Genomic DNA, 25184 nt, shown 5'->3' with positions numbered 1-25184 from the left:
TTGAAATCAAACTTGGCCAGAAAGGTTTGATGTCTGGAGAAAAACAATCCTGGAGCCAAACTGACTGACGCTAGTTTGTTGTAAAGCTGTTCAGAGTTTGCAGTTTCTTTAGTTTGTCAGCAGGATATCTCAGAGTTTCAGTGACTTGTGTTGGTGATTGATTGATTGATTGATTGATTGATTTGAGTTGATCAGATTGAGTTCTTTCATTTTTGAGTTGTAATTTAATTCAGTTTAAAGTTGAAGTAAGAAGAGAAAAAGCTTTGGTCTTTTGGCTTTGTTTAGCTGTATATAAGCACAGCTGTGGTGTCTTCCCCTCTGTGCTGGGTTTTTCCTCACTGCCCTTGGAGCTGGGACACTCTGTGCTGGAGGATCGGAGAATCGGTTCGCTATCAGAACAATTTAATCAAAACATTGGCTGACACCGCATCTCCTGCTGACTGCAGCAATGCATACTTGTCAGGCATTAATAGACACTTGAGTGTTTCCCTGTTGAACCGCAGGTCTGCTTCAGTACACTGGGTCATGGGAAGGTAAAGGACGAGGGGTGCGCAGAGAGACGGGAGGCGTGACTCGCATGTGAAGCGAGGCTCTGAGTCTCAATCCAAATTCTCTCCACGTGCTTGTTTGCTGCCATGTGAATGAATGCAGCTACAGCCAGAGAAATTAAAACCGCCGGTCACTTTACAACAAACATAGAAAGTCACTGAGTGTTCCTGAATGCAGCCTGGCTTGGCTCCAGCATTAGATTCACTTAAAGGTACAATGATATTAGTCACAGTAACTCATCACAGTGAGATTCAGAACAACGCATGACACATTTACACTATATTAATACACACAGGTTATGTTGCAGTGTTATCACACCCCCACCCCCCACCCTGAGCCCCGCATATTATTTAAGAACATTTTCCCATAATTTAAATATCGTTTCCATTTTTAAAGTAATAATCCAGAAGATTTCAGCACTTCAAACGCGATGTCTGATGAAATTATGAACTTTATACACAAATCTGCAGCAAATTTACAGCAGCCATTAAACACTGACACACAGCTGTGATCATTAATGGTGTGAAGTTACGGGTACAGTTCCTACTGCTGCTTTTATTGTGAAACAGCCAGGAAGTTCAGTGTATTCAGAGGTTTGCTCTGACTGTCAAAACAAGACATTTTTGTTATTTGTAATTTTTTGTCAGCAGATCAGTAGAACAACGTTAGGAGCCAATGAAATGTCTCAGTTTGTTTGGCTGCGTTGTAAACACATACACTGGCTCTTCTTCCTCTGCTGCATTCACTGTTCAAGGTGGGTTTACCGCCCCCGGTGGTCAGCATGTGTTTTATCTAACAGGTTACAACAGGTGCCACCAAATCAACCAGGACTGAAATCTTAAGGATTATAACTTCAATTTGTTTTCAAACTGTTTTTTTTTTTTTTTGTTTGTTCCTATTTTGTTCCTATATTTAAAAACAGTTAAATGGCAACGAACTTTAATTTTTTTTAGATTTTTTATGTTTTTCTTCTAAAGAAATTAGTGGTATTAGCCTTTTAAAAATGTGCAATATTAAATGATAAACTAAAAGTCAGATCAATACATTTCTCCTCCTAAAACGAGCGATGACGTAGCAGCTACAGTCCCAGTTAGCAGGAAAGCACCTGATGAGAGCTTATAGAAATGAAGCAACAGCAGTTTGCTCTTAAGGTGAGACTCGTGTTGAGGTAGAGTGGTGGAGCACTTCCTGTGAAACAGCCTATAATACCGTGTAATAATAGCCAACGCAGAAAGCACACTTGAGGACAGCTCAGTGTCTCGGGGCATCTTGATTGACGCTGAGGCCAAGCATCTGCCCCCAGCCTTTGTTCAAACCTTTAAGGAACACATAAACACACAGCGTGTTTATCCACGAGGCCTGAGCAGTTCCAGTGATCCCTCTCCAGTCTCAAAGAGCTCCTCTCAAAGCCAATTAAAACATCTCAGCACAGGTTATTGTTTCAGCACGCTGGCATCTCATTAAAATATGTTTTCAGCAGCGTCAAACTGGCAGCTAGCCTAAATAAATAAATAGCTGGGATTAAACCTCAGCCGGTCGTTAAAGACAGACTGGTGATGTAAATGGAAAAGAAGAAAACAACAGCCGTCTGAAAGCCTCCATTAATTTGGAAAACAAACAGCTCTTTTAATGAGTGCTGCCAGTGGGGGGGATTTCAAATCACTCTCCCCCCTGCTACTTTGTGAATACTGCAACTGTCGAGTGGGTTGTGCTCAAGTGTGATAAGAACACTTTCTGCTTGTTTGGGTTCATTTTGGTTTCTCGTGGACCTCGGAAACCTTTAAACCCTTCAGCAAGTAACTCTTTTAATAACGGGCTTCCTTTGATATCAGCATCTGTCACTGTAAGATGATTAGCTGCCATACTTTTCTGCACAGTGACCACCCCGAAAGTCGATATCCACCTCCCTGTGGGCACGGAAGATGAAGCTCACCTCGAGTGTGCATGCTGGACATTTTCTCAGCGGTCGGCTTATGCGTTAACGATTGAAGCCAATTATGTGTTTAAGTGATGCTCAAGTAAAGCTCTGTGAGAATGACGAGAGCAGCCCGAACACTCTGATACGAACACAGAAACAGCTGTAAGTCGCTGATGAAAAGTCTCTGTAGTCTGCTTAACTTTTCTGGGTCAACCCTGCAACAAAAGCCTCCAGCTAAACACATGAAGCTAATGAGTTAGCCTCCTGTCTCAATGAACAGCCTCACAGCTAAATGCTACCTTTAGTGCCAACGAGCTCACAGCAACGATGCTAACATGGCGATGCTAAGAAGGTATAATGGTATAATGGTCTCCATCTTAGCTTATTGTGTTAGCATGCTAATATTTGCTAATTAGCAGTAAGCACAAAGCACAGCTGAGGCTGACGTAATTAGTTTTGGTCATAAAATGCTGACCTGATGAGGGTGCTGTTATCGCAGTTCATCATAAATTTACCAGTTAAAACCCTCAAAAAGTCTTAAATCAGGAGTTTTCCCAATGTAGTCTGGCTAATTTACGAGTTAGCTAACAAAAGATTTTGGTACTTAGCTTAGCTGAAAAGGTAATTTCTGGTTCCACTTCTGCCCCTGAGAAATATTTGTACACTCAAATTTCCTTTGATAACTTGAATGTGAAGAGTCTGATGACATTCAGCTCAGTTTGTCCTTAACACCTTGTTTTTGCACATATTTCTCTTCTCTAATTTCCCGTTTTACAAAGACGAACACTGATATTTGAGGATCTCATGCTCGCTCAGCTTTAACACATCCTGTTGAGTAATTTTAGCTTGTAAAGGGTTAAAATAATACTTTTTAAGAGGCATGCATTGAAAGGCACTAAGCTTGTCTCTTGTGATTTCCATCACAGTGAAATGTTTTTTTCTTTTTTTCAGTTTAACACGCCAACAACATGTAGAAGTGAGGTCAGAGGTCAGCCCTTATGGAATGTGTTCATACAGGTAAAGATGACCAACTGAAACAAAGCAAGGAGAAACAGAAAGGCACTGTAAGAACCAGGAGGGTTTCTAATGGGGGGATGCAGCGTTAAAGGTGAGAGGGCTCAGAAGCTCACAGCCGGTGCCTGATGGAGCAGCCAAGGTCGGCATCAATTACGACTTTAATCAGCGCGTCATCAGCTAAAAGCTAAGCCCAAATTCCAATCAATTGCAATTAAGACCAAGCTGACGGTTTTCAGATCTTGAACCAAATTAATTTGGGCCTTTTTTTCCTCTTGGTTTAGAGTTAAAATGTCTGGTTCTGGAAATAATTTCCTGTCCAATTTTCTGATAAGGAAATTGATAATTAGCTTTAGCGGTTTTGTCGGTGGAAGGTTTAATGAAGTTACGAGAAACTTCAGGGACGAATGTCTGATTTAAGCTTTGTTTTTCAGGGAAACTCTGTTTTATTTCCTCTACAACTTTTTTTTTAACTCCCACCTTTAAAAAAAAAGTTTTAAGGGATTACAAAGCTGCTTTATCACTGACATATCACGTTATTTAGTTTATGGTTACATGAAGGGAAAAATGAATAGATGGCATCAGTTGCAAGGCTTCCTGGAGATAAGAAATGTGTTTTAGCGCCTTGAATTCAAAGCCCTGCATGTTTTCTTTTTCAGATTTACTGGAAGATTTATTTCCAGAACTTCCACAGAGAAACAAAATCATCCCTCGACAAAACAAAAGGACCTTGGCGACGGCACAGATATGATTTTCTTCTTGTCTTTATTTTGAATAGTTGTATAGGAGGTCTATTCTGACCTGTATCAATAGCTTCTGCTTCATCCCAGCCTCTCTCTCTGTCTGTCCAAATGTCCCTCCTCCCCTCCGATGAAGCAGTTGTAATGTCATTATATGTCAATGGACCAGAAACCCTTGCCAGTCTGTAATCCTTAGTAACCTGCACGAGATCATAGACAGTCAAGTGTAAATAAAAAGATGAAGAGATAGATGGAGAGAAGGAGAGGAGATAGATAACACGGGCGTCCACATTGACATATAATTTGCAATAAGACGTGACACAGTGACAGTACCAGGGGTTATGGACGGGGATGTTGGACACAGATCTTATTGCTAAAGGGCGACACACCCAACGTACAGTTTGCTGCCTGCTCACACTTTAGTTTATGGATCCACGTCAAAACTTTGCTTCAGTTTGGTCCTCCTGAAGGGACACACATGTTTCTGTTGACGAAATCCCCCGTGTGTGTGTGTGTGTGTGTGTGTGTGTGTGTGTGTGTGTGTGTTTGGCACAGCAGGTGAAGGTTGTTGTCTGGAGGTAGGACTTATAAATGCAGGTCTGAGGTCAGTTTATGTTCAAGTGTGGCCTGAATGAGTGCTTGAAATGTTGAGTCTGTGTCCCAGATCCAGACTATTTACTGCTGCTACGCTGGTCTGACAGGTTGGCTGTGGTTTATTTTTTGGACTTTATTCAAATGAGTTTGCTTTTCCTTGTGAGATCTTTAGTTTTACCTCTCTGGAAGCATTACTGAAGCTCATTGACTTACATTCATCAGTCATGACCCTATTGCTCTGTCAGCTGTTTGCTAACATCGTAGTAGTAGCGCCTTAATAACCATCCGATGGTGTGTGTGTTTTGCCGTGTTCACTTTAACACTGCTTTGTGTGAACATGAGTTAACACGACGTGAACCAGCAGCTGTAGTTTGTTGAACTGTACCTGAAGTCTTTCCTCTCTCATCCATCACCTTTTCACACTTTCTACAGGCTCTCTGAAGCCGCAGGGTTTTTCAATTATTCCTTTTGTCTCTTGTGTAAATGCCAGGCCGACCTAACAGTCTCACAGTGAATAAGTAGTTTGGTGCTGGGACAACACGTGACTCCAGATCAGTGTGGGTGGTTTCTGAGGGCTACGATAAAACTTCAGCTCTGTGTGTATGAAAAGTTTCATCTGTGGTCAAATTCAGTGTTAAATCAGCAGAACATGGACCTTCTGTGATGATTTCTCGACACTTATCTGATATTTACCTGCGCTAAACACATCAATTATCAGCCGCTTCCTGTAGAGTCATTGTTGTCATTGTTATCAGAGGCCATTAATATTGATTAGAGTGCATTAATGTTTAATTAACTGCTTGTCCTCCTTAAACTCTGTGAAGGTGTAACTGTTAGCTCAGCTGTTAAGGTGGCTTGTATTTCATTACAGAGAGCGACCTGCTGACTGACTGCTGGATGGCTCTTATTCAGTAGGCACTTAGTAAGGCTTGAGTATCTATTAGCAACAACAGCAAATGATTTGGACCGACTGTGATAATGTCACTGCTAATGTTAAAACCCAGAGTGGGCTGCACTTCAAAGTTCACTTGGATATGATAAATTACTTGTCTCTTGACGTCGCATAAGGATTTGACAATGAAATGGAAAATGTCCAAAAGTGTGTCTGTTATCGTTCTCTGCCTCAGCGATCTCCCTCCTGTTAATTATAATCTCTTTTCAGAACCCTTGGGTGCAGGAAACCACCAAAGCCTCGCTGTAGAAAATGAGTTTATGACAATAATTCAATACGGAGCACTTGAATGGTTACGGATCCGGCACTGTGGGATTTAATAGTTAAAGTCTGCGGGTGCCCTCGGTTGTTTTAGCGGGGGGGGGGGGGGGGAACGTACAGGACAAGCCAAAAGTCAAATCCTGACTGGCTGCTCTCAGTTCAGTGTTTGCCTAAGGCCTCGAGTGTAAGCGTCAAGGCAAGGAAGGCTCCCGAGTGGATGCAGAAGCTGTCGTTTCATGAGCGTATTAGTAAAGGTAATGGTCAAGTGGAGTGTGCTGTGTGTGTCATGTGCCAAACAAAAACAGATGAGCTCTGGTGCGTGTAAGTTCAGGACGAGGTGGGTGAGGAGCGATGGGCGGAGAAAAGAAAAAATGGAGGGGGGGTAATAATAAGAGACCAAATTTGATTTCAATCAGTGGCCTGGGCTGATGTGGCACAGAGCACATCTACCTACTCTGTCCTGTCTCGCCACCCTCTGTCCACCAGCTCTCCAGCACTAACTTCCCTAAATCTCTCTCCTCTACAGCTGGGTGTACTGGAGCTCCACTAAGTCGGGGCTCGCGTCTGCGGCTGGATCCTTAAAGTAGAGTGTGGCAGTGTCTTCCCCCCGCTGGCCCGTCCGCCGGGCCCTGTGCTCGGTCACCTCTTTGGGCTGCTCCTGGCGGCAGCGGTTGCTGTTCCACCAAGCCTCCAGCCCGGCCACCAGGCAGGCCAGCAGCAGCCCGGCGGCCAGGATGCAGAAGACGCCGGCGAAGCTGTGCAGCTTGAGGGAGCGGCCGTCCGGGTGGGCGCTGGCGTGGCTGTTGAGGTCGCAGCGGCCGGTGCGAGGCCACCACTTCTGCTTCATGATGTCCAGGTCGCCTTTCTCCTGCAGCTCCAAGATCCTGAAGAAGGAGAAGAGGTGAACAGGTGAATCAAAGAGATCTTTAATTCATCAAATTCAGGCAACCAGTAACACTTACAAGACAACAAGCGAGAGACAATCCATTTTAATTTCATCTGTTTGAGTGTTTGTCTTTTCAAACATTGGCATGGAACAAAGTGACTGATTTCAAACCCAAACTAAACCCACATCTGTTCATGAGATTTCGAGGTCCTGGACTCACTTCCTGTAAATCAAACCGTTAATATCAAGCCTGCGTTTAGTTTGAGTGAAAAGGAAAAGGAACAGATTCACATCTCCATGACAGCTGTGCCATGTTCTCTGATTATTCCTGAACTTGTAGAAAATCCCACAGTCCCTCAGTACGAAGCAGTTTCCCGGTGCCTCATCACGGCTGCAATTTTGTGACTGAAAATGTCAATATGGGCAATTACATGACCGCTAAATGTTCCAGTCAATGATATGGAGCAGGGAGGTGGCCAATCTTCAGTCAGTAACTTTCTGAGGGGATTTTCGATGAAACCACATCACGGGGCAGTGTCATTTAAAAACATCAATTCTAATCTTGTGTGCTGCCGGAGAAGCATCGAGTTTTCTGTGTTTTATGAATGATTGCAGCTGACAGTTTGCGGCTTCATGGTTTCACAATGACAGCTGTTTTTTTTTTTAGGTCCTGCTCAAAAGATGAATGGACACTTGGACCAAACAGCAGGAGGTAATTTTCTGTCAGGTTTCAACCTGAGGTTATGTCACTCAGCTGAGCGCTTCACCCAAATGTGAGGCTCACGATGAAAGACAGAAAAAGAAGAATCAGAAGAGGAGAGTAAGCGCCTGAAACTGTCTGCAGTTTAAAAATGGGCTTTGAAACTCCCAAAAAAGGAGCATTTTAAAGTGTAAGTTTGTTTTAAATTAGTAACCGTGAACTATCCGTTCCAACCTCTGAATTGTTCTCGCTCACGTCGGTTTTGTAAAAATAGTTGTGGGGTTGTGCTCATTGGCTGTTGCTAACCAGTTAGACAAACAGTTGACCAATCAGAGCCTGTCGGTGGGATTAAGAATATGGCCGTCGTCTTCCGAGCGAGAAAGACCGGACCTACAAAAACACTGATGGTGAGTCAGACGTCTGCAGACGAGCTCAGGTTAAAGAAGAGAAGGAAACGGTCCGTTGATGAGCGGGGACATCGTCTTCTGTGGAAACTCGTCTGCTCCTCCGACCTGAAACATCTCTACACTTCCTACACATGTACAGATTAGTTACTGGCAGCCTGTGAGCTTCCTCCAGCAGGCCTGCTGCTCTCGTGGTGCTGAGTTATGGAGTTCATGAAGCAAACTCTGCCACAACCACTGAAGTACTGCTTTTAGCTGCACTAAAATCAGAGCCCAATTTGCTATATTTAATCTGCTCAAGCCAGCGCGAACGTGTTGAAGGTCAGTGCACTGCAGTCCTAACCCCCCGAAACACCCCGAGGACAAAACAGTTTTACAGCACAAATGAGCAGCAGAAGCAACAAAGTCTGCAAAGGTTATTCATGGCAGGATTATCAAATGGAAAGCCAGGGATCGAGGTAGTGCAGCAGTTATGGGACTAGGTATTAAAATGATGGTTGGAAATGTGGAGATAATGGTTTTCGCGCTGAACAATAGCTCTGCCCTCAATTTAACACCCGGGCACATTATTCCTGATCGTCCCCGAGCGCTGTGCTGCGAGGACGCCTCGGGCTGCTGGACGCCCGCTGAACTGGGCGCCCAGTGCAAAAACTTCATTAATAACGAACCATTCAGTGGCACAGATTAATCCCTAAATAAACACATAACCGCTTAATTAAAGAGGAAGTGTGAGGTGCAGAGGGAGGAGAAGGAAGAGGGAGGCCCTGATTGAGAAAAGGTCCCACGGGCGAACCGTGAACCATCGCCGCAATCTGCCGCCGCTGAGGAGGAAACAATGCGAGCTGCGTGAGGCGAGAGCAGAGGAGTCGAGGCGAGTTTCCTTCTCTGAAGTCTGAACGGCACAGAAAACACACGACAGCCAACCTTTTCACATCCGTTTTAGAGCAGAAACCAAAGAGTAGGCGCTTTAAAACTCAGACTTTCATCACGTCACATCACACCACACATGAAGCCGCGAGCAGGAGTTTAATCTGCTCTGCACCGTGTCCACCAACACGTGAACATATACACGCTATGTTACCCACAATGCCTCACAGAAGCTGCTCTTTGTCATGACAACTAACATCCTAATGACTGATTTTACTATTTAAATACAAATGAATTTCACATCGAGGAGATAAATGTGCACAGATACTCTACGCTCAAACGACAGGAGCCAATCTCAAGATGTGAGATGCTTCAGGAATATCAGAGCGAGCTCAGGCTGCAGACGTGTGACCAGTTAAACTGTCTGAACACCAGAAGAACCAAAACGCTGCTTCAGCTTCAGTCTGCAGCTGTGAAAACCTTCATCAGATCAACATTTCTACACACTGGATTTGAGACAAAGCCGCGACAGAGTCGTTCACGCGGTGCTTCCTCGGCTGCAGCAGCCTCTTCCTCCCCTCAGGTGATCTGATCGGTCACATGTCTCAAAGCTCTGAGCGACAGGATCCGTCTGCTGCGTGAGAACGACCGCGAGGGGATCGCACGGAACGGCGGAGGGATGGAAGTGGACGCACGGTGGGAGGAGGCGTAAATGACATTTTTGGTGAGGCCCTGGGGGTCCCTCCCACGCCGCCACATCGCAGAGAGCCCGTTCCCCTGCGGCCTGCTCCCGTATTAACGCCGACAGCACTGCGCTGTGGCCGCTAATGCTTTGTATTGACATCTCTGTTAATGCTGCTGCTGTCGGGCTCAGACCTCACAATCACGATTTGTGTTTTTTTTTCTTCCTCGCTGAATTACACAGGAAGTTAGACGGCTTATGTGTCAAGGGGTTGGCGATGGTGCGCGGCCGACATCCAACATTTTCCTGGGGCTCTGGCTGTGAGCATCTGCAGAGTAGCTGCCCATCTCATAACTTCACACAGGCTTTCAGAGCAGCTCCTCAGGACGGCGAGCCCCGCTGCTTTTCATTCCGCACACCAAATCACGAAAGCTTTTACACCTGCGAGGCCAGGTGCAGACGCCCGCCGAGCCACGCCGCACAGACGAGCGCCGGCTGACAAACTCTCACCAAAACGATATTTCATTGAAACTCCACGGGCAGTGTGACCCAAATGAAATTCTTTAGTATGAAGGTGAATAAAGTCGTTTGGCGTGAGCGAGGAGACGTCAGCTGACATGACGCCTGAGCTCTGACCTCACCGTCATTCAGCTTTAAGGGAAGAGGTCGACATTTTGGGACATTTCAGTCCACAAGTGTTCAGCGTTTTCCCAAAATGTTTCATCCTCAAAGACGAGCCACAGCCGAGCAGTTTATGAAGAAAAAACTGACAAATCATCAAACCACGACAATAAAATATACGAGAAATAAAAATACAATCAAATAAAACCTGATGTGTCCTCAGTTCAGTTAATTTAACTGTGAGAGCCGCTGACTGCCTTCAGTCAATAAGTCATATAACATATCCAGAAGTGTGGCCGCGTGTTTTTATGGATTTTGGCTAAGAGCAGCTTTCAGATTGTACTGTGTGTGTGTGTGTGTGTGCGTGTGTGTGTGTGTGTGTGTGTGGCCATGTATTACTCATGTTTATGGAGACAAAATGCAGGTTCCCATAATGTCAGTCATTAAATTAAAGTCTATGTAATGACTGTGTGTACGTAATGTAATTTTGGTCAGTTGTCACAACGTCACAGGGTTGTTTGAAGGGTTTGGGTTAGTGAGTGTCCTCACAAGTATAACTAAAGAAATAAAGTTCAGCTCCATGTTATCGGGCAGCCATCTTTAAGCACTGGCAGAGTTTCCTGTGTTTAGCCTTCGAGTTGGTCAGCTCGTGTTTCTCTTCACCCTGACTTCCCGTCTTCTCTCTGGGAGCCGATCGATACGAGACGGATGAGAAAGTTCTCAGATTTCGGGGAGCTTACGTGACTCCTCACACCGTTAATTCATGATGTAATAACGTGGAGATTTACTAAACGATCTTTGTGATTTTGAAACTCGCACTGGGATCAATTTGAGTTTGGGAGGAGAGGTTTCACTCTGCGGCTCAGCGATTTCATCTTACGCTCACACTGAAGGAGATAATTGAATTTCCTCAAAATTTCCAGCATTTGCTGAGACATCTGCCTCGCAAAATCAAACAAGTAATTAGCTCGCATCCCTCTGTTTACACATCACACCGTGAATAATCCCTTTCGCTTCACGGCAGTGCCGTTTAATGCGAGCCCGTTTCATGTGAGCTTATTCAACTTCAGCGTGGAGCTCCGTCATTAATCTAAATTTAAGTAAAATGTGCCCACAGGACGTGTTTCTCAGCTCACACGGAACACCTTTTTAACACCTGCGCCGACACTCAAAGTGTCCTTTCATGTAAAAGCAGTCTGATGTAATTGTCTGAACCAGTCTCTCCAGTCAGACTCTTCAGTCACATCCCAGGATTTACAGGCCGATAACGAAGACTCAACGTCAAACGATCAAACTCCCGACAGAAGCCCCCGAGCTTCGTCATTAACGCCACGTTGGGCTTTGTTTCACCGCACAGTAAAACCAGCTGACAGAAACAAAAAGCTTTCATACGAAAACCCGACGCCTCGGAGCAGAAGCGCGACCCTTCGTCTGCATCAGCGTCGTCTTCCTCGACTGTCCACTGCAGCCCAAACACGAAGCGACCGAACAGTAACTTCACATCACATCCCAGAGATCGAGTACGACGGAGCAGGAGTGTGTGTGTGTGTGTGTGTGTGTGCTCTTTGTAGCAGCATGAAGATCATTCAGTGAATCGCTGCTAATTCTAATTATGTACTTTGACTTTAAAATGACTTTTAGTTCATTCCTTCTGCTGTTTACGCCTCACGTCTAAAAAGAGTTTGAATAAAACTTTATGCATTAAACTGAAGCGTCTCACATGTGTTTAATGCATCTGTTCTGGTTCACAGTTAGAGCGTAAAGCTGCACAAACTGCTGCATTTCATTGACTGGAATCGTAATGAATTGTGTAAATGTTAAACGTGTCACTCATGATCACTCCGTTGTGGCGTCCTAAACTGATGAATGTATGTTTGCAGTTATTTCCTTGCAGTAGGTGAAGCATCATAGCTTGCAGGAGTTTTCACAGTCGGCTGATGCTTCAGTTTGGCTGCACGCTGCGTTCAGTTCTGATGTGTTTCCTCCCTCGTGAAACAATTTTGAAGTATTTTAAATCCTGCCTTGTGCACATCAGTGTTTGCCTGCTTCTAGTCTTTGTTGGCTCGCTCTACGTTTATTCGCGTCACCGCCAACTGTTGTGTGAAACCTGCGTCAGGAACAAAAAGGACCTGAATAACCAACCACACCGGGTCAAAAACTCCACAGGGTACTTCACAGTTCCTCCTGGTTTCATGTGCATTCACAGGCGGCAGCAGGCGGCACTCTGAAGCTGCTGTGTGTGTTATTCTAGACGTGTGTGTTCGGTGGAAAGCTGCTCGCTCAGCTGAGCGTGGAGTCTCTTACTTCTGTGAGAAGAGGTCTCTGTAGGGGCTGCCGTGCTGCATGGCGATGCCGTAGCCTTTGCTGCTCATGCTGTTTCCCGACACAGTGATGGTGCAGTCGTCGTCCGTCAGGGCCGCGTACTCCAGCACCGCCATGTCCCACAGGAAGGCGTAGGGACTCTTCTTCGCCTGCAGACACAGCAGAGGGACACAGAGGAGCTGTTACAGGACGCCATCAGTCACAGCATGTTCACGAGTTTTCACAGCGTAGAAACACTTCTCAGATTTTGCTCTAGTTTCTATGGAAACGCTGGACTTTGAAATCGGCCAATCACCTCTAATTTTAATTTCCTGCAGCACGGCTGCCAATGAGAGCCGCTCTGCTGACAGGAAACAAAAACAAGCTGCTGTTCACTTGCAGCTGTGAGGCGATGGATCATATGTGCTCGACGTGTGATGAATGATTCAAGTTTAATTGACTTAATTGATTGATAAATGGTTTTATACGAGTCACATGACCACCAGCCACTGACGGCTACATGTCCTGTAAAGTTCCAACTGGGATGCTTCAAAATAAAAGCACTTCCCTGGAAATTCACTTCATTTCAAGGTAAAGTTTGACGAACATGCTCATGAAATAAACCTGTCGGGATACTGTGGATTAATTGATCAGTCGATAATAGAAATAATCATTGCACCACAGAAGCATAGCAGTCTGTTAGCGTGCTACCATTAGCATGTCAGTATTTACATGACAGTACGGTGTAAGTAGTGTTCATATGTTAGCATCCTAGCATTAAGTTACAGCTGAGGCTGATGGGAGTTTGGCCATCAGCCTTGTTTTGAGCTGAAGATTCAGAGTATTCAAGAAAATGAATTCTGAAATCCTTTAAAAAGTCTCGTGTTCCTCAGCCGACAAGCCAAATCTGAACACTTGTCAAAGTTTACATCGGACTGAAACCGTCGTGTCAGATGTCTTTTTTTGCTGATCATTTTCTTCAGTTCTGTGTGTTTTGTGACGACTCTCTGAGCAGGCCTCCACCTCCAGCAGCCTGCCGGGTGGAGTCGAGTCATTGGGGAGCTGCAGCTCACCTGTCGGCCAGCTGCTCTCTCCCCTGGCTGCTGTTGTGTTTAGTTTATTTTTATTTAACTTCCCTTTCGCCAAGTGAAACAGTTATTTTCAGTGTCTGCTCTACTCTGGCATGTTCTCTTCTTCTTTGTCATCTCTGGATGCAAACACTGCAAACCACTCATAAAGAGCTGCAGTAGACTATAAGAGCTGTGGGATGTGGTGGTCCCTATTAAAATAAAGATTAAATAAACTACAGTTTGAAAATATCAATCCGCCTGGAACAACAGACAAACCAGCAGGACGGTGACATGAGCTAAACTCTGTCTTTTCATCAAACAGCTTCAAGGTGCTTCAAACAAAGCCGTCCTGCTGTATTTTATACAGCTAGTGTCACTTTCTATCAGACTCAATATGCAGAGGAGGTGTGTCGTCCTCTCGGCTGGGGGAGGAGGAGGAGGAGGAGGAGGAGGAGGAGGAGGACATTAAGTGGATGAGGATGTGGGTGTTTTCACTGTGTCAGCAGAGCTGCTGCAGCAGCATCTGCTTCACTTCAACCCGTTCGCTGTCACGGCTAATTGTTGGTGTGTGTGAATACACAGCGCTCGTACACATCTCGCGTCCTTCCTCTTACAGTAACTGAGACACTTCAAACTCACAACACAATTACGACGTCACGTCTTTGATTGCATGTAGCCGCTGCTGCTCCCCCTGTTTACCCCTCGTCGTTTGAGGCGACAGGCCGGCGTGCTGAGAGCAGAGCAGCGTTCAGCAGGGAAAAGGTTGAATCCAAGGAGGACAAACAGGGACACGAAACCACAAAGGAGACGCACAGAAACCTCAGATCCAATCAGCACAGCTCTGAGCAGAGCAGTGAACATCAGCACAGATTTCCACTGCTGACACATCAACACAGACCAGTTTACTGAGCTTACACCAATGTAAACAACGACATCAGGAGAAGAAAATTCTCACTTCAAGTCTGTGGTGAATTTCAGGAACTGAACTGCAGCGTCGTCATGAAAAGAGCAGTACGACTGCTGAAGGAAGTAAAAACCGCCTCGGCTCTGACTTTCATAGTTTTGTCCATCAGTTCTATCAGTTAACACATCACCACGTCCACATCTGGACCGCAGCAGTGTGTGTGTTAGGAGGTTGAGGATGAGCTTACAGGTAACCAGAGTTCTCACCTTGTTACAGGCTGCAATTAAGGTAACTGTGACAACAGTCTCTCCCTGTGGTGCTAACGTCGCTAAATGAGCAGATGCTGCAGAAATTGAGAAGTTTGAGTGAAAGCTGGTGTCATTCAATCATTGCAGCAGCTGTGTGTGTGTGTGCGTGCGTGAAGCTCCAGCCTCAGCGTGGGTGGTGTCACAGTGTTCAGGTGATGGTGAAGGAGCTGCTCTCTGATGAAGATGAAGCAGTGAAAGCGTCCTCTCGCTGCAGCCTGAGGACGCTTTCACTGCTGGATGAGAGTGTTTCTCCCTGTGGGCGGACCGGGGGCAGCCGAGCGCCTCCGTATCGCAGAAGCATCCGACAATAGCAGTAAAACTGATTAAAGTGTGCGCGCGTAACCTTTTGGGGTTACCGTGTGGAGAAAACGTCAAAGAAACGGGGGGGATGTTTATCATGCAAATGGCTGAATAATGGATGCGTTCAGAGCAGATTCGCCTCCAAAGCTAATTTGTCATCTGCTTTTTGGGAGATCTATGGGTATAATAATGTACAGCGGCGAAACACGACTTCTGCTCCACGCACGCACGCACACGCGCACACGCACACGCACGCACGCACACACACACACACACACACACACACACACACACACACACACACACACACACACACACACACACACACACACTGCCACTCTGCCTCACTAATTGGTGTATTGTGAAACTGCTGTTGCAATTAAGTAATGGGTAAACAGGAGCGCTGCTGTATGTTTGCCTGCTGTGAATAAAACAGGAGTGTGTGTGTTGTCACTACAATTACCGATAATGTGTGTTTGCCATAAATACACACCAAGCCTGATGGCACCTATGAATAGTTTACGTGTGTGTGTCGCATGCGGCAGGTGGAAGCGCTGTTTCACACCTGCGATCACAGACGTGACTGATTGGACGCCTCATTAATTCATATAAGTTACAAATCTGATGCAGAGATTATACATCAAAATTAAAATGTTTGCTCGTTGTTCGGCTGCTGACTGACACTGAAACCAGCTGCTTTCATCCAGATCCTTTCAAGCACTTCTTTAAAAAGCCCTTCAGCAGGAAATCTACATGAAAAGACTCAAAGCAGCATGATCGTATCTGTGTGTGTCACAGCCTCTTCCTCTGAGCTCCACTGTTCTCCACAAACACTGAAAGTCGAATCCTTAAACCCTCGTACATGATGTACATAGAGTTAATTTTACTTCATTGTCTTTCTTATTCTTTTCTACGTCTCTTATTCTTGGCTGTCTGTAACAATTTAATTTCCCCGGGGTGGGATTAATAAAGATTTATCTTATCTTGTCATGTTCCTTCATCGCCATGAACACACACTCACACACCGTCCTGCTGACACCAACGCTCACCACAGCACCACATGTGGATTCATCCGCCGCTGAAACTAGTCCCCAGTAAAAGCACTACTTCTTCCTGTTTGTTTTTAAAGTCTTCAGTGGGCTGAGAGCCACAAACAGGAAGAGGAAGTCATCTGAACCAATAGTAAAAATAGAAAATGACTCTTCAGAGCTTATGTATGCGCACACACACACGCACACACGCACACGCACACGCGCACGGCCCGTCTCACCTTGCGTATGCCCTCGGACGGGCTGGACACGGAGTAGTCCATGCCGTTGTTCTTGCTGATCGTCCTCCACAGCTCCGCGTAGGTGCTGTCCTGCTCCAGAGGGTTGGTGCCTTTGTTCCTGAAGTAGTCGTAGACCGCCGAGTCCCTCACCGTGCCGTAGTCCACGTCGATCTGCCGCGCCAAGTCCTGGAAGGACCTGGAGGACACCGTACAGAGACACTGCTGTGATCAGTTGAGCTGTTTAAATGTCGGTTTTTGGCTCGTTCTCATGATGATAAACTTTTTCTTCAGAGCTCAGCTTTGACTAAACTGATTTCAGGTCAGCGGTTGTTTTTCTTAAAGGCGGCTGAGAGTTTTATTCTTTTTTAATAAGAAGCAGATTCAGAAGCACGAGGCAGATTATCGATTTTAAAATAAAGCAAAGAACGATTCATTTGATGCTCGCTCACATCTTCAAATCAAACCTACACGCACAGTTTGAGTCGTGCGTCTGAAACATAGTTTGGAAATATGTCAGAAAATGAGTGCGAGGAAGTCGACAGCTCAGTCAGACATCACAGCTGATGTGTTTGTGTTTGATGTCTGCGGGGTTTCAGTCTGATTCAACAAAGACACTTCGATGGAGCGACTGTTGTATCACACTGTTTGGATAATTTAAAGCACTTGATGTGCATTCATATAAAAAATGAGTGTTTGGAGGAAAAATAATGTTTGTGAAACTGAAATAAAGCTTCATGTAACACGCTGGGTTCGCTCGTCTGCACAAAACATTTTTGAAGTAGAGGAAAGAAGCTGAAGATGCCTGCAGACACAAACGAATTAAAACTAAAACCTGATGCGTTGAAGGTTCAAACCTCGTTTTCCTCCCAGATCACTGCTTCAGAGTGCTGAGTTTCAAAATAAACTGACAAAAACCAAACATGTGAATGACAAAAAGCACCAACAAAGTCAGCAGGAAGCAGCGAAATCTGCACATGTACCCTGAAACTTCCAGAAACAGGAAGTGACGCTCTCCATCGTGTCGGGACCAGAGATCAGCACTGACGGACGGCTGATGCTAACGAGCTGCACGTCACAGACAGGTGACACGACGCTCTGATGCAGATGTTCGCCCGCCTGCTGTTCAATGAGCAGGTCGCTGACGCTCATCACAGCAACCGGAGGTGCGTTTCTGCTCCGAGTCCGTCCAAATGTTTCGTCTCAGGATGGATTTAAATGTCCTTCAGGTGTTCGATCACCTGCCTTTTCATCGTGTCTCTTGTTGGCTGATCACATGATGCACGTCGTTGATGACACGTATCCGCCACCTATGTGATGCGTTCGCCTCGATCGTGACCCGGACGGACACGTTAGTCAGATATTTGATTTATTTTCTTTAAATAGAAAAGAGTAATTCCTGTGTAGAGAATTTTGTATCTTGTATTTCTGAGGTGAACGCTGACCTCTAGTGGTTGTGAGGCGACATGTACTTCAGGGTGTGTCAGTACACTGTGACATCACTGCTGGGTGTGGTTACAGATTGAAAACCTCCTGAATATTCAGACTTCAGACTGACTCCTGTGAGGACGATGGCGGCTCCAACATTAATAATGCTGCAGTTTTAATGACTTAATTGCAGCTCTGGTGGAGGTTAGAGATGAAGTCTGATTGGATTTTGCAGAAAGTATGGACGAACCCATCGGAGCTGCTTTGTGTCCCTTGAGGGCCAATGTACAATTCACTGTCATCACTCCGTAAACATCAGCAGCAGCTTTTTAAATAAATATTGGTTTTATTTATCTGATTATATCTGTTCATTTTTTGTCTGACTCTTCCTGAAAACCTCGGCTGAAGCTCAGAGCAAAGAAAGGCGGCTCCATTTATTAGCTGCAGACTTGAAAGAAGCGATTCTTTCACAAACTCATCTTCTTCCTTCTGAAGTCCAGTGACGTCAGAACGTCCTCCTGGACATTAGCACAGTCGTGTCTCAGCAGTCGGGCTTTGGATTATTTCTGATGGTGGAAAATTACTCCCTCAAAGTTCTCTCCTTCCTTTCGCTCAATTCGAAAAATCATTTAATTGAACTTCAGCGTTTGCTGTGAGAGTAAAGTTTCTACATGTTTTCTGTCTTTTTCCATCAGATTCATCTGTGAACCTCCTCTCTACCCATAATCCCTTGTGTTTAGGGTCTCTGCTTGTATCTGATTCAGTGAAATAAATAAACATTCTCACGTCTTTGCGTTTGACTGCATTTCTCATGCGTTTTAGAAAGTTTCAGATCTTTTAAAGCCGTCTGGTTTTATCTTCACTTCCTCATGTCCTCTGTCCTTCTGCCTGTCTCTGTTTCCTGTCCTCTGCAGATGGTGGACGTGGTATTTTTCAGGTCTGCTGTCGTTTGAGGCCACTTGAGTCCAAATAACACTGTTTCAAATAAGCTGAACAGAAAGAGGAAACACTAGAGTTTGAAAAGCATCGGGTCACACAGAAGTGGCTGTTCTTCAAAGGATGGTCTCTAAGCACAGTCCTTCAGCGACGACACACACACACACACACACACACGCACACACACGCACACGCACACACACACGCACACACACACGCACACACACACACACGCACACACACAGATCTACATAAAAACACACCAGTTACGGGTCGAACAGGTGAGTCCGCTGCCTCTGAACCGAACGGATCAAACTAACAACATCATTCATCATTAGCTTCAGAGATGCTAACCACGTTAGCTGTATTAGCTGTTGTTGTTTGATTTGTTTTTTTGCAGTTTTCAGTCGTGGAAGTTGAAATTAGACGTGAAAGAAATGTCCACGCTGTCCAGCTTTGAGAATAAAGCTTCATCTCGTTTGAATATTTGTGTGCATCCACGCTAATTGATGCTAAGAGTGATTTTAGAAGCGAACGTCTGTTCACAGTTTCTATGGTTGGATGTCACGATCGATAAAACCTTCATGTTTCTGTGAGGTTGGTCGTAGTAACAACAGGAAACTGTGCCGTCTGATGGGCCTTTAAAGAAGTCTGCATCAAATGCAAATCCCCACTTCAGCATTCACTGAATGTCCATAAAAGCCGTCTTGTACTTAGCATTTACTGCTGAATAAATCGCCCCACACAGAGCGACGCGTCGGGGATTTGCTAATGAAAATGTCATCTTGGATTTGATTCTCAGAGGAGAAAAGACAGAGGAGGACGGAGCTGCTGCGTCACAGCGCCGAGATGAAGTGCCTGTTGTTTCGCCTGCAGACGGCAAATGAGATATAACATCCTTTATTCAGACACAAGATAAACAGAGAAAAACAGGATGATCCACCCGCCTTTGTGTTGAGTGTGTCCTCGTGCATTCAAACCTGAGAGACGTGCATTACTTTTCTCTCAGGCGACACATTTCTGGTGTCTGGTGCTGCTGGTCTTCTTCTGCTGTCGCTGAGCTTCACTTGACATGAAGCCCAAAGTGGCTCATCCACCCGTCCGTCTGATTGGCACAGAGAAAACTGAGGAGAGTCTGTCAGGAAATCACAGCCTGAACACAAATCAGCTGCTTTCAGGAGTCCGAGTTTACATTTGCTCAGAAGTGAAGGTTTTGTATTTCTACGACAGCAAAGATGTCATTTCATGTGATGGAAAACACTCCGAGTCGTGTTGTTCCCTCGTCTGTTAAATGATACTATGGGATTGAGGACGAAGCAGCATCACATCATTGTCCCTCAACCTGCGTAGTCCACGACTCATTTGATGAGTTATTTCAGCCCTCAGCAGTGACTGAAGGCGCTGAAACAACAGAACCCGACCGACCTCCCAACGCCAAGAACAGATGAACGCAGAGCTTCACTTTTCTTCATCGCTGCTCCGGCACTGAGGAAGACGCATGAAAGGAAAACAAAGCAGAGTACAGTTTGCTCTGTGTGCTTTGTTCCTCACATGTTTGATTCAGTCCTGAAGCGAAGACTTGAAAGCTTTGAAACTGCCTTTACTTTCCTCTGCGATGTTTCTGGATGATCTCGGAGCTGAAATATCGTTTGTTGTTTGTTCTGATGTTTGTTTGGGTCGTGAGGAGAAATCTCGAGCAGTTTTTAATCTTCAGAGCAGACGTGTTGTTTTATCTTAGCCTCACGCTTTCAATCAGCTGATCATCTGAGCGCCTTCACTTCAAACTGCGTCCAATCATGAATGCTGTGTGGCGTTCACAGTCGCTCTGTACATGTGAGCGTCCGCCACATGCTGTACATGTAAATGAAGCTGGTGTCCACCAAACAAACGTCCTCAGAGGCCGTTTGAGTCTCATGAATCTAAGCAGAGCTTCGTGTGATCCCGCCGGTCACACGGCAGCGACGACGGTTGAATCCTGAGATGAAAAGATGGTTCGGACTTTGATGTTCGAGCGAAACGCACAACAACAAAGAAATGCTACTTTTGATCTTCAGCCTCCAGCGAAGAACTCATCAGCACTGTTGACCCCACTTAAACCTCTTCAGGACTGTGACGTCAGATCACATCAAGATCTGTGGGAACAAAGAGCTTCACACACACACGCCTGAAGAATCCATCGGTTAAAGCCTCCGTTCACCAGCGTCATGAACACCTTTAAAGCCGCTAACAAGAGCTTTTCAGACTGAGGACGTCCCGAGTCTGGAGCTTGAATCAGGGGGATGTGGACTGAACGTAGACTCACCTCATGGACCAATGAATAAGGACAAAAGACAGGATGTGGCGTCCGTTGCAGCTCCCTGTGATCTACGGTCAACGTGTTTGTCCAAGCGATCGATCCTTTTCACACGATGTGATTGATTACACTTCGCAGGGACGCTGATGACGGGCAGCTGGAGGAAACTTTGTCAGATCGAGCGAAGGATCCAGATGATGTCTTCAGTTTGGGGACGACAGATTTATGATGGAAAGACACAAGTCGGCAAACGTGGGAACAAAAGGCTGAGGACGGTGCAGCGTGTCACAATGTCTGATGGCGCTCAAACAGGCCAGCGGTCTGAATCCAGTGGATTCAAGTGAAGCTGAGCCACCATATTGGATTTGAGGACTCTTCTGTCACAGCGTGGTGGGTGTAGACTCCATTAAGCTCCTGCTTGTCATTAAAAACAGATCCAGAAGCGAAAACATTTTTATTTCTAATAGCTGAGCTTCAGTGGTTTCTAAATGAACCAGCAGTTGGAGACTTAATGTGGCAGCGGCTGAACGTTGATCTAAACGACGGCGTCGCTCGTTAGGATCAAACTCCAGCACACAGATCTGTTCGAGATCTGTCAACAGCGTGGATGCACCTGCTGATCTGAGCGCAGTTTAAAGGTGATGTGAGCGTCCGTCTGAGGACAAATCAAACAAGGACTGAATCTGTTCATCGTGCACACAGCTGATGGACCGGGCAGCAGGCTTAAACCTTGACAAAACTTTCTTGTTTTCCAGGTTGCTTCGTCGTGAAATTATGGCTTTTTACCCTGTGAAACACAGCCGGTGTTTAGCTCTGCGTGCCTGGAACTTTGAATTACGGTCCGCCATGATTCATGTCTGAGTTCAGCCGGTTCGCTGTAATGAAAGCTGCTGATTAGACGTTAGTGCAGAGTTTATTCTCTGCTGCTAAACTTTTCATTGAGGTTATCAGAGTCGAACTGCAGCTCAGGGAGGGAAAAGAAATTCAAGCTGTTCCTTTTTCTCTTTGTTGGACTCTTTAGAAAACTCCTTCAGGGAGTTTGTGCTAAACTGAATCAGTTAGCGTTGATGAATCAGAGGTCTTCACTCGCAGACCTGAACTCGAGGACCACACCCGACCCAGCACCCGGACACCTTTCATACGTTCAATCTGACGATGGGTGAAGCGTCACAGAGGCACAGAGGAGAAGGATGCTAACCTTACATTAGCTGAGACGCAGAGTTTGGCTTCAACAACTTTTAAATGAACTTTGCTGATAGAAATCAGCTCAAATAATGGACTTCAGAGTCCAGTTTCTGGACCCATGGAGACCTCTGGGACGGATGCTCCCACCTGTGGTTTAGACAGGTGTGAAGATGAAGCTGTAGGAAAATGAGTTTGTTGTATTTTATCTGTTTTTCTTCAGGGGTTTTTATTTTCAGTCTTGTGTTCTGATCACTTGTATCCTCATTTTATCTTTAAGTGGGTTTTATCCTCCATCCTGTTTTTTCATTCATTTTCTCTGGTTTTATGTTCATTTTGTCTTTTTTATACGAAGCCGTTCGAGCTGCATGTGTCGTGAAGGTGCTATACAAAGATTATCATTGTCATTATCTCCACTGTGCAGCGTTTCAGAGTCGCCGCACACAGTATTTGCAGCTGACTGCGGGTTTCTTCTGCATACAGAGGCACTGCCATCAGCAGCAGGTGCTTGTTGCTAACAGAGAAGCTAAACTGTTGACAGCCATTAGCAGCAGGCTCAGATGCGACTGTTACGGTTTAAGCTGAACGAGTTAGCGCCGCGTCTGTTTGCACCTGAGGCCACGAAGCTGTGAAACCGAGCGACTGTGGTTCGACAAAAACAACAAAATGAGGAAGGAGTTTTCGCCTTCGTGGCTCATTTCTCTCCTCCTCATCATCATCATTGTCGTCGTCCTGCAGAGTTTAATCTGCTATAGTTTGAAATTTAAAACCAGTAAAAGTTTTTCTGGCACAAACTGAATTAAACATCCAGCAACCTGAAAAACTCCACGACGTGCAAACCTGACGGATCACAGACAGTCAGTGAGCGCTGATGCGTCAGTGTTGCTGAGAATAAACACTTTAAGGTTGTGAATGCAGGACTTCCACTTGCAGTGGAGTGTTCGCAGTGTGTATTAGTACTTTCACAGAGGAGAAGGATCTGAAAATGATGATGAAAATCACGTCTGAACTTTGGAACAACTTTTCTCCACTTTCCTCGCAGCATCTGCATCAGAGTTTGAAAACACACGACCGCTTCCCACGAAATGAGCGTTAAGGTCACGGCGTTCTTCATGAACAACACAAGGGTCAAAGGGTGGAGAGCTCAGACAAGAGACTTTCTGCTTTCCCGCTGCATTAAACACTTGAACTCGGACGCTGTGGTGTCGTGTCTTTATGGAGAAATATTCTCGCTGAGAGCTTTTTTTAGCTGAACTGTCAACCCTCTTAATTCATAACGAGATCAGCTCCACTTCTGCTTCTTTACGCCGTCCACTCCTGGAGCTGTTAAATGAGATGGTTTCAGCGTCTCTCTCCTCGTGGCAAAGCGTTGATGTGAGTGATCGTCTGTTTACGTCCGTCCTTCAGATTCAGAATCAGCCAAACGCGTGAGAAGCTCCTGAGGCTGAATGAGTGATTAACGGCGTACTGCTGCGGAGAGGCGGCCATGTTGAGTTGAGTCAGTTGTCTTGCTGAGAGACGAGACGTCGCTCAGCTGTGTCTGAGCTTTCTGTGGACAGAAGACAGCGCGTCCTCTGCGAATGAACTGCGTACAGAGCCCGATGAGCCAATCAGAGAGCTGTGCAGTGAGTGTCATCAGTCAGTCCCCACAGCCGTCAAGCTAGCATGTTAGCATTGGGAGGTTTCGGCTGCACTTTCTCTGCCATCTTGTAGCTTCAGCAGAGCATCTTCCTCACCTCGTGGAAGACTCCGGTCTGGACATTTCTCATCAGAACATTTGATCATTAATTGTCTGGATGTGAGGAGAATTTAAACCAGACCAACTAAATGCTGGCCACAGTACGTTAGCTACTTTAGCTTTAAGGAAGCAATGATGCTATTTTTGTGGAGCTTTAAAGAACAATTTGACATTTTGGGACAATTGAAACTGTATTTTCTTGCCAAGAGCAAGAAATGCTAGCCTAGCTTAGCATAAAGACTGGCACCTGGCGCTAACACCTATGAACATGTGAAGCTCACTGATCAGAGTGTGTTAGCCTCTGCTTCCTGATTTCTCTGGACACATTCTGCTGTTTAACTGGAGGATGTTTATGTGTTTTTAAGCTGCTGAATCACATTTAAGCCTCAGTGATGTGGTTTCACAGCTGCACTGTGGAGTCTGTAAAAACCTGGAGAGCATAAACTTCGTTCTGCTGGACTCGACTCTGCGACCTCAGAGACCATAAAGACTAAATGAACCTTCATCAGTCCGGCTGACGAAGACTGAGCTGCAGAGGACGAGTCCCAGGAGACGCTCGCTCATTATTTACTGCCTGATCGTCACTGATCCAACAGAGCTGCTGTGTGTGTGTGTGTGTGTGTGTGTGTATGAACCTTACCGTATAGCATGGTCCATGCGTGACACGGTGAGGTACGCTGCCAGGTTGGCGGTGTACGACGAACACACGATGAGCGTGAAGAGCCACCAGCTGCCCATGACGATCCTGAGCGCCACCGAGCCGACCACGCCATCCCCACCTACACACACACACACACACACACACACACACACACACACACACACACAGCTATGACATCAGCACCTCCCTCTCCAGCACGTTTACGTGTAGTCAAACTGTGTTTGGCTGCTGGGGCTGTTTCAGATCACACAGGTGTTAATGACACACTGAGGGATCAGACCTGCGACCTCTCAGGTAAAGGGGGCTCTCAGGGACCAGGAGACCACCTGCCACCTGACTCTAACAGCAGGTGAAAAGTGCTTCATCACAGCGAGCTGAGCGGCTGCATCTAATCACAACCTGTTAGGCCTAAAAGGTTTCCCAGGCAACCTGCCAGACCATAATAGATGCAGCTGGGTGTCTCTGCTGGGAAAGTGTGTGTGTGTGCACTAGACGATGGTTGTCAAAATGTGTGAGGATCCACTTGTACACACTTGTGTTTGTGGACGTGCTCCTGGACTCATTAGAGGTTCAGACCTTCACCGTGAGGACAATAAGGACGGTTCTGA

At 45.8% G+C, this 25184-nt stretch overlaps 1 protein-coding gene across 3 annotated transcripts in view; it reads right to left on the bottom strand.

The window, feature by feature from the left end:
* The window catches only part of LOC139349289 (glutamate receptor ionotropic, delta-1-like), a 397115-nt gene that overhangs the window by 4869 nt on the left and 367062 nt on the right, over positions 1-25184 (bottom strand). For 2 of the 3 annotated variants that reach the window (XM_070989916.1, XM_070989919.1), the window contains 5 exons: positions 24556-24694; positions 16342-16537; positions 12493-12659; positions 6672-6912; positions 4283-4421 (listed from right to left, as the gene is read on the bottom strand). In XM_070989916.1, the coding sequence (XP_070846017.1) occupies positions 4283-4421; positions 6672-6912; positions 12493-12659; positions 16342-16537; positions 24556-24694 (882 nt within the window). The remainder of the gene's footprint in view (positions 1-4282; positions 4422-6671; positions 6913-12492; positions 12660-16341; positions 16538-24555; positions 24695-25184) is intronic. The other variant, XM_070989918.1, reaches the window with a different exon arrangement.

This window comes from Chaetodon trifascialis, chromosome 21 (genome assembly GCF_039877785.1).
Source record: "Chaetodon trifascialis isolate fChaTrf1 chromosome 21, fChaTrf1.hap1, whole genome shotgun sequence".
Classification (NCBI taxonomy): Eukaryota; Metazoa; Chordata; class Actinopteri; order Chaetodontiformes; family Chaetodontidae; genus Chaetodon; species Chaetodon trifascialis.
This window is presented reverse-complemented; position numbering and strand designations above follow the sequence as displayed.